At 42.7% G+C, this 13,671-nt stretch overlaps 1 protein-coding gene across 2 annotated transcripts; it reads right to left on the bottom strand.

Annotated features, from left to right (window-relative positions):
- Positions 1–1,061: 1,061 nt before the first annotated feature.
- MEAK7 (MTOR associated protein, eak-7 homolog) lies at positions 1,062–13,088 on the bottom strand. 2 transcript variants are annotated; one of them, XM_071756605.1, is made up of 9 exons: positions 12,998–13,088; positions 12,426–12,525; positions 11,084–11,260; positions 7,482–7,712; positions 6,671–6,815; positions 5,628–6,068; positions 4,265–4,383; positions 2,907–3,086; positions 1,062–2,067 (listed from the first exon to the last, which is right to left on the bottom strand). In XM_071756605.1, exons 3-9 carry the CDS (start codon positions 11,249–11,251, stop codon positions 1,936–1,938), a joined length of 1,416 nt encoding a protein of 471 aa, XP_071612706.1. In that variant the 5' UTR covers positions 11,252–11,260; positions 12,426–12,525; positions 12,998–13,088; the 3' UTR covers positions 1,062–1,935. The 2 variants fall into 2 exon arrangements, with proteins under 2 accessions (XP_071612706.1, XP_071612707.1); XM_071756606.1 differs by lacking the exons at positions 12,426–12,525; positions 12,998–13,088 and adding an exon at positions 11,353–11,450.
- Positions 13,089–13,671: the final 583 nt, after the last annotated feature.

The raw sequence follows: 13,671 nt of genomic DNA, 5'->3' as shown, positions 1-13,671 counted from the left end.
CCATGCCATGCACTTGAGTATTGAGTCTGCTCAGTCAGTGCCCCTGAGACTCAGGGGAGGAGTTGGAGAATATCAGAATAAAAACCCAAACACCACACTTAGAGCATCATGTTCACACAGCATTCCTACTTCCTACCATTTAAAATCCTTATTAAAATACACAGGGAAGACAACTGTACAAAAGGAACAGTGTAATTCTTTTAATACTTACAGGTTTTTTTCTGTGTGTTACAACCTTGGGAGAATGTCTGCTTTAAGCAAATACAAGATAAAAGGAGAGGAGCTGAGGACCTTCCCAGCATACTCTGAACCCCAATCATTAGTTCAGGGAGCATACAAAGTGCACAGTGTAGTTCCAGGATGTCTGGCTGGAGTGATTTCTTCATGCTCTCCTCTCAAGGTTAAATTCATATATTGTTTAATAATTTTTTTTTTTTTTTAAATCAGCTCTACACTAAGGCACGAGGGCAGATTTTTCATAGGGAGCCAGTTTGGAATATTCTGAATAACATCAGATGGGGGAAAAATGAAAAAAGACCACATACAAGGAAACACTAAAGGAAAGAATTTGAAGGAAGGGCACATGCAGCAATTTTATAGACTGTTACAGCACTTTTTTTTTTTTTCTCTAAGCTGCATGGAAAACAAACTCATACTAGGAGAAAGGATGTGATGGAGCCCTTTTCCCCAGGAGGAGAAAGACTGATGGCTCCTACATACTAATAACCAAACACAACCTGCAGAGTTAGAAATGACAGCCCCTGGTAGACACGAGGGTTATTTTTGACAAGTTAATTACACATGCAATTAGCAAGGTCAGACTAATAATTACTGATAGATGTGAACTGTGAACGGATTCAAGTAGAAAAAGCCCTGAGTAGAAGAGATTTTGATGAAACTGGTAAACAGCCACCAAGACACAGCAAAACCCCCACCCTACTAATGACATTTCACATTGTGGGCATCCTTTTCCATAATGCAGTAATGATAAATAGTGGGGGATTAAAGTTTACTGTACAGCAGTTCCTCTTTAAACATGTTACAGACATCACCTAGATTTATTTATTCCCAATTAACTGTGGATGCTTCTTTCTTAATCCTTTTTACAGCCTGATCTTTTACTCCAGTGAGCCTACTAAAGAAGGGACCTCCCCTAGAGAATTTCTGCTGGAGGTATGGCACATTTTTAGGATAAGTTTGGCTGAATGCCTCCCAGTGGCTGAGTTTAAAAAGGAAATTCTGCCTCTGCAGGCAAACTTGCACAGAAACATCTTAAGTGAAGTACTTTAAGGTGTAGTGTAATATTATAAAACTGGGTGCTATAGAGGTAGCATTCTGGGCATCTTACAGCTCACAGGGAGTCACTTGCTGAAAATGTGACTTAGAAAACATGAAAATTTAATGCTGTAAGGGGAGCAATGCAAATTAATAGCATCTTTCAAAGGGAATCATGGGGACTATTCTAAATTTACCAATATAAAATGTCATTACATTTTGCAAGCTTCACTGACTGATTTCATTGCATGCAAATATGTGCAGCTGAGGTAAAAGAGCCTTAATCAGTGTCTTGAACATTCTTTGTATAAATACATATAAATTCTCCAATTCAGTAAGCCATACTGTCATAACGACTTCTTTTGGTTTTAATTGTGTATGCAGAGACAATCTAACAGGAATGCTAGAAAATTCATACTCTGATAGAACTTAGAGATGTCTAATAATTAATTACCTAGTTATTTTTTCCCTGTCCTCCTCAAAAAAAAAAATAATAATCCCTTCAGGCAGGATATTGTATTGGACCTAAATATTACATAAATACATCAGCTCTGTCCCATACAATTAGGTCAATGTAAGGAAAAAACAAATGAGGAAGAAGGAACATTAACACCCAGGAGAAAGAGAAAAATGAGGGTTTTTTGTGATCCTGTGATTCTTTTAGTAGTTCTCATCATCCTCATCCTCTCCAGTGGGTTCCCGTAGCCCTTCGCTCTGCCGACATTTTCCTGTCATTTCTAGCAGGGCCTGAGCCTCAGGATCCACATCCAGGATACTCTTCTTACCTTTGGTCTGCAAAATAACATCAAATAAGAGTCAATTTAACATTTCATTATGACTGAATCAGTATCAGGCTACAAGGAAGAGGTAATACTCCAGGGTACACTTTCCAAGGAAGGCGTTTAGGATTCACTGGGATCCATCAAAAGATTTTTATTGCTGCAGTTACACAAAGCAGCCATAAACCTTTCCTAAGATGAAACTCAACTATTTCAAGCTCAGTCAGGTTACAAGGCAGCCAGAACATCCTGGTTAACCTGACCTCAGTTGGAAGTGCAGATGTGTGAGCTTCTTTTTACAGAAGAGGTTCGAGGGCAATTCAACATTTTTTGTAATTGTTCAGACAGTTTAACAAATTAAATTGCAAGGACAGAGGAGACTGAAAAGAAGTCTCCTACTTATTTCCAGAAATAAACCAGGTGCAGGAATCTAGAATTAATCCAAGTCACATAAAGTTATCCTAAAACAACAGTAAATTTAAAGTTACTGATTAAGAAACCTTTTGGTTTCTCTTCCTGAGCTACAGATGAAGCTTTACCTCTGAGCTTCCAGTGCTTGCTTTCTGCTTTACAAACACTGGGTTTTACTGAACCCCTGCAAGGAGGTTTCTTATGGACATCATTCCTCAATATCAAAAAGTCTTTTTGAAGTTCAGAATGAAGCCCTGCTCTTCTGACTCTGTCACCTCCTGGCTCCAAATTGTGTCTTGTTGGCATCCTTACAGTTCCACTACTGCTACGCTAAAAAAAATACGTGACCATGGGGCCAGTTAAAAAAAAACAAAACATTATTCTTTACAATAAAGAGACAGTGTTTCACTAGAAAACTCCAAGTTTTGCACGTCCACCTACCCCAACACGTTCAGGGAGGTCTCCCACTGCCCAAACTTCCATGGCATCCAGTGTGAATTCCTCCTTTGCTGACAGCTGGGGGCTGTTGTAGGTGGTGCAGCGAGGTTTGGCTTTGCTGTGTCCCTTCCCATAGTCACTGTCTATCCAGAGCCCAAAGTATTCATGCTGTCCTCCCATCCCCTGGGAAGCAAAGCAGAGCACTGAGCACTTGCTGCAGGTGTAGAACAGACTTGGAAAGTTAGGAACCCAGAGCAGGAATTGTAATTTTTCAGGATTTGTGTCACATTTACACGGGCAGGTGAAAAAGCTCAGGTTTCTGTACCCAAACCCACTGTTCTTAAAGATGAACAAGGGTTTCCCTGAGTGCTCCTGCCCTCCCTCTAGACTTTACAGAACCCCAGCATCACAAGCACTCCAGCTGTGTGTTGTGCCAGAAATCCAGCTGACTGGCTTTTGTTTCTCAGCTACTACTATTTCCATTTTAAACAGGGTGAAAGTGCTCTGTTTTTTTTCCTCTCTTCCATTTAGAAAAATATCTACTGAAACAAATCATGTAATTTGATGCTGTCTGCTTTCTTTAGAGCAAATTTACTCCAGACTGCTGCATTTTCCAAAGTTCTGGTCACATCATGCCACAAAAAATGTAAAGCACTTTTCTAAGAAGGCAGTGCTGCAGTCCTGTAGAAACCTCTGCATCTGGAGAGCTCATTTGTGGACTTGAGTAAAAGGCCCTTCTGCCACTGGAATCCCACACCAGCAGCAGCCTGCATCCAAGTCCTGAGCTCCAGTTCTGTAATCCCAGTTCTCAGCTTTCCATCATGTGAAAAGCAACTCCAGTGGCTGGGAGAACAACCAGTGGAAGGATCCTCCCTGACATGGATCCACTTGGCCTGGGCTGCTGCAGTGCTGTGGATACCTGGTGGCCACTCTTCCAGCAAACAGACTTCTAGAGAGCTTGCATGATAAGCAAACATGGCAAAAAGATCTCCTTCCAGAACCTTCATGAATGTAACCCACATAAATCCCATCTCCTTGGGATAATAAACTCCATCTTAGCTGACTCAGTACTAAAATATAATGTAAAGATACCAATGTAAAGAAAAGTGTAGACTCTGTCAGCACTGGAAGTGGTTCACCAGCATCACCCTTAGTTCACACTTCACACTTTAATGGAAAAAACCAAAAAAATTCTCCTACTAAAACTGTGGCACAAATATCACAGAGGAGGGATGAAAAAGTCTGCAGAGAACAACAAGGGAAATAAATCTGCTCACAGTAAGAGAAGCAAAAAACCAGAAAACACTTCCCCACACCAGCCACAAATCCAGCTTCTTAAATTGTCATTTCTTTCTACTTACAAGTCCATTGGGCATTGTTTGCTGGCCATGGTTCAGATACATGTAGTGATCATTATACCCTGTGTATGTGTACACAGCAAGAGAGGGGAAAATGGAAAACAGAAAGCATCTGTTGTCACCTGGAAAAAGAAAAGCATCTGAGGTCAGACAACAAGCCAAGCACTAAACTTGCCTACAAATAAGAATGAAAAAAAATATTGAAGGAATACAGCTGAATAAATCAAAGACAGCAGCTATGATCTCAGACAGCCAATACCTATCTCTCATCAAGATCTGGAGCTATTGTTTATTCTCAGTTAACTCTGTGCAGGGTCACAGAAATCAATGTGGTTTTATGGCTGTGACCAAGGGCAGAGTCAGAGGCATGACCAGCACAGCACAGCACTGGGGAAGGGTGCACCCATCACAGGCTTGCAGTGCCTCATCTAAACCTGGCCAATCACCAGACCTGTTCAAACTGATGTGAGTGCTGACATCCTTAGTTCTGACTGTCAGATACACAGATCCCTGCAGGGTCACTGATTTAGAGCACAATTTTCATTTTTTGGCATCCAGAGGGACCTGTGGTGTGATTTTTCTGGTACCCTATGTGCCATTCTATCAGGGAAAAAATACAAGGGAAGTTTTGTGTAATGTCACATAATATTATATTTACTGGCTGAAGTCATTATCAAATTCTCAAATACCAATCAATATAGGAATTGAGCAGAAATGAGGCTTCCCAGAAGGGCAAATTATACAGAGTCCACAACTGTGGTTTTTTTTGGAAAGCCATCACTCAAGTTCCTACCTAAGAGTTACAAAAAACCCCTCCTCTCTTCTTGTCAGAGGTTTCAAAGGAACAAACCATTCAGCTTGACCAAGGCATCCTTTTGGGGCTGGATTTTAAAAGGAAAACAGTGCCCAAACAGCAACAGGAGGAGTAACCTGATGTTTGGCTGAGCTGTTCTGAGATAGAAGGCTGCCATCTGCTGGATACTTTATCTATAAACTCTAATTCCTCATCTTTGCTCTGTTTCCTTCATTTTTGCACATCATTTTCAGCCTCTGCAGCTATGCATTTCACTGACAACCTGTGCCATGATCAGTAAGTCTTGAAATTTGAAAAATCTGATCACACAACAGACAAACTGTAATATGCCTAAATGGGTACAAAGCAGGAATAATTTAGCACAGATTTTAGAATTTTTTTAAAACAAATGTTCTTTTTGCCCCAGGAAAATACACTTGGAGTGCAAAAGCAGTATGTGTCATAAAAGTAAAGTGACAGTGTCCCTGAAGTGGACAATATTCTTGTACCTGTACAGAACAGGCAATGTTTAGCAGAGCCATCAGAGACTCTAAAAAACAAAGTGAGTTTTACCTTGAAACTGTGGCTTGACTTCCCAGGAGTGAGATGCAAACCCACCAAAGATATAACCATCTGAGTCCTTTAAGATCACAAGGCAAGGACCTTTGTTGACTACGTGTGCACATAACTGGGAAAAGCTCTCTCCATGAAATCTAGAAGAAAACAGAAGATGCCACTTGTGCTGCAGCTCTGCAGGCAGGTGGGAGTTGATGTACATGATGGATGGGATGTCAAAGAGACTTGCAAGTCCTCTTCCTTTGATGCCTTTGCAGCCTGGGACCAGGTTGACTGTGTCTTTGGTTTGGTCCAGGAGGGAGTGCAGAACATGGAGGCCTTGCCTGACAACAACACTGAGGAAAATTGAGATCTGTGGAACTCGGTACACCCAGTCCTGAATGACACTTTGATCAAAATCTGTCTCCATCAGCTGAGGACCCACAGGTTTTGACCCATCTAAATAAGACACAAAGAAACAGCATTAAGCCTCTTTTCACTCTGGAAAAGAATCAGTTGATTTTTAAGTGTAAACACAGTTTTCCTTTATTTTAATGGACGTGAAATCACGGATGAAAGGAGCCAGAAACAGTGAAGTGTCAACTACATCCAGACTGCATCCAGAGAACTGAGAAACATCTGCCTGTGACATCCACTGGTTGGTCTGTCATGGTTAAGAAGCTGGTGACAACACAGGAGGTGCTCTTTGCAAGACAGCAAAATATTATTGCAAGAGTGCAGAGGTAAATCTGTGGTTTGCACAAGGACAGCAATACCTGAACATGCCTCTAAATGCCCATCACCTGCAAGTCAGGCAAAACAGACATGTTCCAGGACAAGTAGTTCTGCAGCTCCATTTAAACCAGGACATCAAACCTAAACTCACCTGAATTTAAGGAAGATGGTAAAGTAAAATAAATAAAATTCCCAAGTAATTAACGAAGCACTAGGTTTGAAATCTTGGTCTCAGCATTTCAATTCAAAGAGGAGAAAAATTCTGGTGAGACAGTGATTACATGAGCTCTGTGCCATTCTGGGATACACCACACTGTGGCACTTACCTGCAAACTTTAATTCTGACAGCAGCTGAGTAGCCAGAGCCTTTACTCCACTTGTAGAATCCCTAGTATTCTCCAAACTCCAACCTTTCAGTTCCTTCCTGTAGTTCAGTACATGGACTACAGATGTGATCAGATCCTCTGTGAACTAAAAAGGTTAAAACATCACCATTTTGGCATTTCTTAAATAAAATTACCAAGAACCTCAAAGGACTTTTTGGGTAAAAAAGTCAAGTAGTACTAATGCTGTAATACCAGTGACAGAAACATCTCATGACAAGCCAGAAATAACAGAAATGCAGTTTCAGTGTCATAGCTCTTGATTGGTATCCTTTTTCAAGACATTTTGGAAACGTTACTTCACAAAGCATCTCCATAAAACATGGCATGAAAGAGAGAAAAGGAGGTCCAAACTTTGCAGCACTAAGAGCTGCTGGTGAATTACTGGTTTGTGAGATCTCACTCTTCCACCTTGCAAGCTCTGTGTTTGATTCACCCATCTACCCTTCAATTCAAGCTCTAGAAACCATTTTGCTCAGTTCCCAGAAGCACCAGACACACCACAGCTCTTACTGGCTCTTAAATCTGCACCCTTCAGGTAAAGCCTGTGAACCATCAACTAAAAAAATCACTGCATTGCCCAAAAACAGATCCTGGCTCTCAAAAAAAATTTTTTAAAAACCCATAAAACTCAGGAATCACTGTTGAGAATCTTGTGCTCTAAAAATACATTTTTAATCCAATTTTAATTTTAATTACCTACTCATCTGTTCTCCTACTGTCCCCCCCAGCACACATTTAGCTACCTGTGTACCTCTTGGATTTGCTTGCCCTTCACGGGTCCTTTTGTCTTGGAGATCATTCTCATGATTATGGAAATCTTCTCATCTGCATTCCCTTTTAAGAGGTTTGACATAAAAATTACAAACTGCTCCTTAACAATCTGCTCACACAGCCCAGATGATTTCCCAGGCAGGTCAATACTTCTCATCCCATTGTATAACCGAAGAGACATTTGCTGTGGCAGTGGCTCCCGTGTAAATGCCTGCAGAGAGAAAACAGCAAATAACAGATTTTAAAAATTAAGAAGAAATAATATATTCCAGCTAGTCTGAGCTGGGATATACAGCTGAGATATTCCTACATATGAATGAGAGAGATTTCAATATGAAGTAGCTACTATCAGCAATAAACCTGTCAAAGGACTGGTTTTCCATGACGAAAAAAATACTCTGATTTTTATAGTAACTCAAATACGCTTTAGTGACTGAAGTTGATTCTTTTTTTTTTGCTACAAAGGCCATGGACTTAAAGAAAAACAAACCACTGTAAAGTTTTAACAGGATATTTGCAAAGGGTTTCCATATAACTCCATATAATGTTTTACAATTTTGCCAGTCCAACATTTACAATTGTTTTACTCTGCTTTTGGTACTGGAGCTCACAGATACTAAAACCAAAGAGAAAATAAAGTTTCTTCTATTTCTCAGTTTTGGCCTCAGGACACTGCAAGCAATGTGGTTAAACCCTACATGCAGACAAAGAAAAAATTCTGAGATGTTTTGCATAGCAAAATCTAATTCTAGCAGGGAGCAAAACTGAGATCACCCCATTTTTATAAGGTATCTCTGATGTTAAGACAGTCAGAATCAAAAGACCTTCACCAAAAGTGCAGAATTGGCCCTTTTAATGGAAATCTAAGTGGCAGACATCATCATGTATCACAGCCCTGTGGGAAAAATCTGGCTCTGGATTCAAGACAACTGCCACAGCATTCAAGATAATGACAGAGTTTAAAAATAAATCATCCAAAACATATCCACACACAAGGAGATGATCACACAGTGTCCTTGCCATGTGTGTAACATGCTGAACATCTGACTTGACTCTTAGGAACAGCCCCCTGGGAAAACTGTGCTGAAAATCCATGGAGCTCCACCTGGGTAACAGCACTCCAGCTCTGTTCACCATTATCCATCCCATTCCCAATCTATTTTTGGCTCAGTCCCACTCCTGTTGAAGCCACCAGAGCTTTGCTGGTAATGGCTGTTGCTGTGCATGTAGGATGGGACCCAGTGTGCCAAGCCCTGCTCTGCTTTTGTTGACATCAGTGGTAAAACTCCCATTGATTTCCCCAGAAGCAGAATGAGCAGCCAGAGTCTGGCACATTCCAGTGGGAGGGAGAGATGCTCACAGGGGGGGTTCAGCCCCTTCAAGGGGATTTCTGGAAGTGCTACATGAGCCTGAGGTGAGAGAAGATGCAGGGAACATGATTTAAAACACTCTACTCCAGGGCTTTTTGCTTCATGCTGGTATTACCTACCTACTCCCTACTCTTGCCCACCCACCACTTAAGTTGTGCTGTTCTGTTCTGCCCACAGCTATCCCAGGGAGCATTCCCATGGTGGGAAGGAGGACTGCAAAAAGGGAAGCTTTCATAAACATTGTCCTGGTTTGGGCCAGGATAAAAGTGATTGTCTGTCTTGTACTTTTGCTTTTAGCTAAGTCTCCTGTAAGTAGTTGCACTTGCTGAAATTAACAGCAAGTTTCTCAGACAGCGTGTGTTTCTAGGACTGCTAGAGACTGGTGTGCAGAGCCAAGGACACTGCTCAGCTCTGAGGAAAACATCAACAGGTCCCACCTGCATCCCTCCTTTGGGGAGGAATGGACAAGATAGATGCCAGAATTGACCAAACAGAGTATTCCATCCCATACACATCATACTCAGTATAAATTTGAGGGATCACAAGGGTCAAGCCAGTTTTCCTGCCCTTCCTGCCTTTCCTGCTTCCCTTTCTTCGCCCATTCCCTGTTTTGCTTTGGCATCCTGGAAGGATCCCATCCGTTCCTCTGCCTGTGCTCCTGATCCATGCCAGCCTGAATCTGTGTGTTCCTGCCTCCAGTTCCCAACTGCTGCTGACTCCAGGAGTCCAGCCTGGACTTTCCCAGAGGTGCCCTGCAGCCTCGGTGGTGACGTGAGAGTTATTGAGGGAAAAGGGGGGAAGGAACGTGGTATCAATTTTCCTTTATATTTGTATATATTTAGTAATTTTTTTCCTATTTATCATTCCTGTTTCATTAAAGTTGTGTAGTTTAGTTTCCAACCCATCAGTCTCTCTCCCTTATTCTCTCTCCTTTCTTATCAGGGAGGAGAGAGGGATTAATAGAGAGCGTCTGGTACTCGGTTTAATTGCTGGGCCAGTGTTAAACCCTGACAAACATCTAACACACACCTCTGCCAGCTTAAAATCCTTCTCTTAAATGGCCTCAAGAAAATATCTAGAGACACCTGCTCTACCTGCTTCCCAAGCTGCACACTGCAGCCTTTTCTGGTTCAGAGGCCATGGAGTTTCCTTCTAGCAAAGCACTGAGCCTGAGCAAAGTACAAGAGGTTATGTTATGCTTGGGGCCCTGTCAATGTCACCAGGTTGTTCCAACTCCATCTTGTTCAAGCATGAGCACAAACACCCCCTGAGGCAGGCATGCCAGCACCACAACAGTCCCTGCACTAAGGAATCACACACCTACAGGCTGTATTTCAAAAGGTTTTTTTTCATTTAAGTTGGCAAAGTAAAGGGCAGGATGGGAAAAGAGAAATGTCACATTGATCTGGGGGCAAAGAACTTCTTCCAGGTCCCAGTCAAAAAACAGACACCAAGGAGCAGGTTCTTGGTCATGTTAGTGCTGGAAGGTAGGGCAGCAGCAACACTACTTCCAAACTGGTGACAGCTAAGAAACAGCCAGGCAAATGCACTCCTAAATAACTTAAAATACCCTACATCTTTCCTGGAGTTTTAATTTGATTCCATTAACTGTGTAGCATATATAAAAAAAGTCACTTTCAATGCTGCATTCATTTGGCTGCTTGGCTTCTGCCTAACTGAAGTTATCAAGTATTGCAACAAATCAATTTCCCCATCTTTCTTGATTAGAAAATGAATGCAAAGCTAATCAGAAAGCATAATGTATCTTAATTAGATAAAACAGGGAGCCACAGCTTAATCAATCAAAATTGAATCCTCTCCTTTTAATGAGAGTGAGAAGATTTGAGGTATAAAAAATGTAACCAAATACAAACTGGCATGGTGACAGCTTCTCAAGAAAATCTGTAAATAAGCACACACTTCAGCCTTCCCATTTTTCAGGTTTCTGAAAAATATATTCGTATGTCCCAACTTTATTCAGAATCAGGAAAGCTTCAACTGGACCCAACAGTGCAGTTTAAGAGATAAATACAAACCTGAAAGTCAGTACTTAAATTGTAAGAAAAAGTTAAATACCCATGCTGCCCCAAAATGTTAAGTATTGAGATGAGGAATCCTTAGAAAGTAACTATTGTCACATCTTTAATTTCTCTCTGGAATTATATTCAATGCATTGTTTCCTAGATATATCAAGGATAAAAGAATATCTTGCCTGTAATGCTGCCAGAGTCACAGTTTTCTTTGTAGCTTTGCCATTTTTTGTTCCAGATGAGCCACTCGACCCTGATAAGGTATCAAAGAGTCCATCAATGTCAGACTGCTCCTCAGGAAGAAATCTGGAAAGGTGATTTTGATAGACACTGCTTTCTGCATTTCCCATCTTTTCAACCTGAAGGAAAGGAAAAGGAATTAAAAAATGACCAGTAAACACAGAAAGGTATCACAATATCCATGAAAGACATGTCAAACAGACCAACATACCACTGCAAGTTTTACAAGAGGAGCAAATGAATTGCCTTCCAGGAGACTATTACTAAAATACTGTTTAGTTTCTGCAGTCACTGAGACTTCATGAAGTTGAAGAGCATTTGTGAAGAGTAACTGTGCAGCAGAATATAACAATCTGCCAGCTCACTGCTAAGACCACCCTGTTTACCAGTTCAAACCTCATTCAAGTCTTATCAAATGGAAAAACCAATATGATCCAAAGATTAAATTAGCTTGGGCAAAGTGACCATGAGTCTGTCAGCTGGAATGCATCAGTAACATGAAGAGCCTGATTATGGATTATTTATGACAGATTATGCCACATCTTTCTGATGCATTAATGGATTGATGCTAAATCTGCCAGTAATACGTAGCACTAACCCACCATCACTATGAACTCTCTGAAGATGACATAAGAATGGTTTTTTCTAAGGATTTAACACAAAAATCATGTAAAGAGCTGCCAAGAAACACAGCAACAGAACTATTTAGGAAGACAACCCAAGACTTGTCAAAAACACTCCATATGAAGTAAAAAAATTGCTGAGAGCTGGTACCCACAGAATTAAGGCTGGCAGGGGCTACTGGCTTAGAGTTTGCTTGGTTTACACATTGAATGATGTAACTGTGATTCCTCTCACTGCCCCAGAATTCACCTGTTTTAGGGATACATCATTTTTCAATGTTGTCTGAGCCAAATGCTGGGACTTTTTCCCTGGACCAGCACAGCACCCAAAAGTGCCACAGCAGGGCCTGAAACCCCAAATTCCACTGGGACAGCAACACCAGTCACCACTGTAAGTGGCCCTCCAGTCCTCTCAGGGTGACAACATAAATATGAGGGATGGGATAAAACATCTTTTTTTTTGTGGTTTTCTCTCCACAAACTCCAGGTCCTTTCTGGCTGTCACTTTTGGTTGGGGGATTCCCAGTTCCAGGGGAATTTCTTCTTGCAGATCAACCCTTCAGCAGACTCAGGGCTGGTTTTTTTAGCCTAATCCCATCTTTCCATGGTTATCAGATCCTGATTTTGCTAAGACACAAGAGCCTGCGTTGGGCTTTTTTACCTTCACTCAACACCACAGACCCCAAATCCTCGTTTGCCCGTGAGGAGGAAAACGTCGATCGTGGGGTAAACATCCACGGGTGAATGGAAACGGCTGTAACCTGGAAGACAAACCAACCATCCAGAAATTATTAATTTAACAACAGAACCTCTGGAGGAAAGGGTTCCCTGCTCCTTCAGCAGCCCATGAAGCACAAACCGGAGCTGGGGGGGGGGGGGGGGGGGGGGGGGGGGGGTTCCGGCCCGGTCCCGGCGGGGCTGTCCCCGGCAGCATCCGAACAAGCGGTGCCAAGACCCAGGGACATGTGGCGGGTGTGTGTGTAAAATCCTTCAGATTTTGCCATTCTGCCTGTTTATTTTATTTCATTTTACCCCATCCCTCTCCACCCGCCGGCTGACAACATCCGCGTCCCCTTCCTTCCCATCCATCGCAGCCATGGGCGCCAAGAGACGGACCCCAAGCTCCAGGAGGGGAGGATACAGACCCAGCTCTCTCCTTACCTCCAGGACACCCCCCGAACCCCCTCTACACCTCCCGAACCCTCTTTCTTTCCCTCAGAACCCCCCACACACCCCCGTAGCTGAGGCCCGGGCCCGCTCGGCCGGGGCGGAGCAGAGAGCGGCGGGGGCGGAGATGGCACCGAGCAGGGCCGTCCCCTCAGGAAGAGGCGGGGAGGGACGGGCACCATGAGCCGTAAAACATGAAGGGAATGGGCGGATATTCCCTTAATCCGATGTGGAAAGGGTTGAGAAGGAAGTTTGCGAGCTGTGGAGGTTCGGGAATCCGCAGTGACCCCGCTCCTTTGAGGGTTTTTTTTCTCCTGAGCGGGTTCCCCCCTCACAGGGATTCTCCTCTCCCCGCGGCCCTAAAACGGCGTTTAAAAACAAGGTGAAAATGCAGCCCCGGCTTGAGGAAAAGAAAATCCCCCCCATGTGCTGAGGGTTTTAAAACTGGATTTCTGAAAGGGATGTGGGATAAAGCGTTTATGGCCCTGGTCTGAGCTGGGAAGGAAAAAGGTGGTTATGTAATGTATATGGAGGCAGATACGGAGGAGGCGCTGGTAAATTTCCATGGGAGTGGAGAGGAAAACATAAAAACTTGTGAATGAAAAGGTGAAACTTGGGTCCCAGGGCTGGCAAAGGCTTCCCAAGAGCAGAGGGACAGACACAGAGCTCAGAAATGAGCCGGGATAGGGACACTTCTAAGAAAAATTGCAGAACTGCAGAACTGGGCTGGGCCCAGTACT

Source organism: Heliangelus exortis, chromosome 13 (genome assembly GCF_036169615.1).
Source record: "Heliangelus exortis chromosome 13, bHelExo1.hap1, whole genome shotgun sequence".
NCBI classification, from domain to species: Eukaryota; Metazoa; Chordata; class Aves; order Apodiformes; family Trochilidae; genus Heliangelus; species Heliangelus exortis.
This window is presented reverse-complemented; position numbering and strand designations above follow the sequence as displayed.